This window comes from Melanaphis sacchari, unplaced genomic scaffold (assembly GCF_002803265.2).
Source record: "Melanaphis sacchari strain LSU unplaced genomic scaffold, SCAv2.0 Contig45_pilon_pilon, whole genome shotgun sequence".
NCBI classification, from domain to species: Eukaryota; Metazoa; Arthropoda; class Insecta; order Hemiptera; family Aphididae; genus Melanaphis; species Melanaphis sacchari.
In genome coordinates, this window is record NW_020271303.1 from 2,454,542 (window position 1) to 2,455,384 (window position 843).

The window sequence follows — 843 nt, forward strand, 5'->3', positions numbered from 1 at the left end:
TTGAAAATGTTATAAAATAGTTATGAAAATTCTCTCAATACGTATAAAATTTTAACCATAACGTTAAACACGTAAATGGAAAGCTTATTAACAAACCAATTAAACAAGCATATTATTATATATTATAAATAAAATAACAATTATATAATATAATAGTACTAATAGTATTTTAAAACTGATTTTCGTAGGTTTACAACTTAGTTTTTATCAATAATAATATTAAACTATAAAAGAATATTTATAACAAACTTATTGAAATAATTAAATTAGGATTAACTTATTAAAAAAAATATTAGAAGTAAATTTATAAAAACCACCTTAAAAATAAAAAAAAAAGTATATATCATAAGAAATAATAAATTTTAAACTGGATTTCATTAGTTAATAACTTAGTTTTTTATTAAAAATTATATTATAAAAGTATATTTATAACAATCTTATTGATATAATTAAAATAGGATATACCTATTAAAAAACTATGAGAAGTAAATTTATAAAAACCATTTAAAAAATAAAAAAACAGGGAATAAACTAATTAATTTGGAACTGATTTGGGTGCCCGCATTTTGAGTATCAATTATTGTCGGTGTTTCAGTTGCAATATATTTATCTGTTAATACGACTACAGATTGTGGTCTTAGTGTTAATGGATTGCCAGACGATGATACGGTTGATACGATGTTTCCTGGTCTGTATATGGAATTTTCACTTCCTAAATATACGTATAATTCGTTTTTGAGGTCATTCACGACATTGGACAATATGACGGTTTCAGTTTCACTGCCAAAATTCATTACGACCAAATACGATTCATGTTCCAATAATGACCGTTTTAAAATATAA

At 22.5% G+C, this 843-nt stretch overlaps 1 protein-coding gene across 1 annotated transcript; it reads right to left on the reverse strand.

The window, feature by feature from the left end:
* Positions 1 to 467: 467 nt before the first annotated feature.
* On the reverse strand, positions 468 to 837 carry LOC112598129. The gene has a single exon (XM_025344487.1). It carries the CDS (start codon positions 792 to 794, stop codon positions 492 to 494), a length of 303 nt encoding a protein of 100 aa, XP_025200272.1. The 5' UTR covers positions 795 to 837; the 3' UTR covers positions 468 to 491.
* Between the last annotated feature and the right edge of the window lie 6 nt (positions 838 to 843).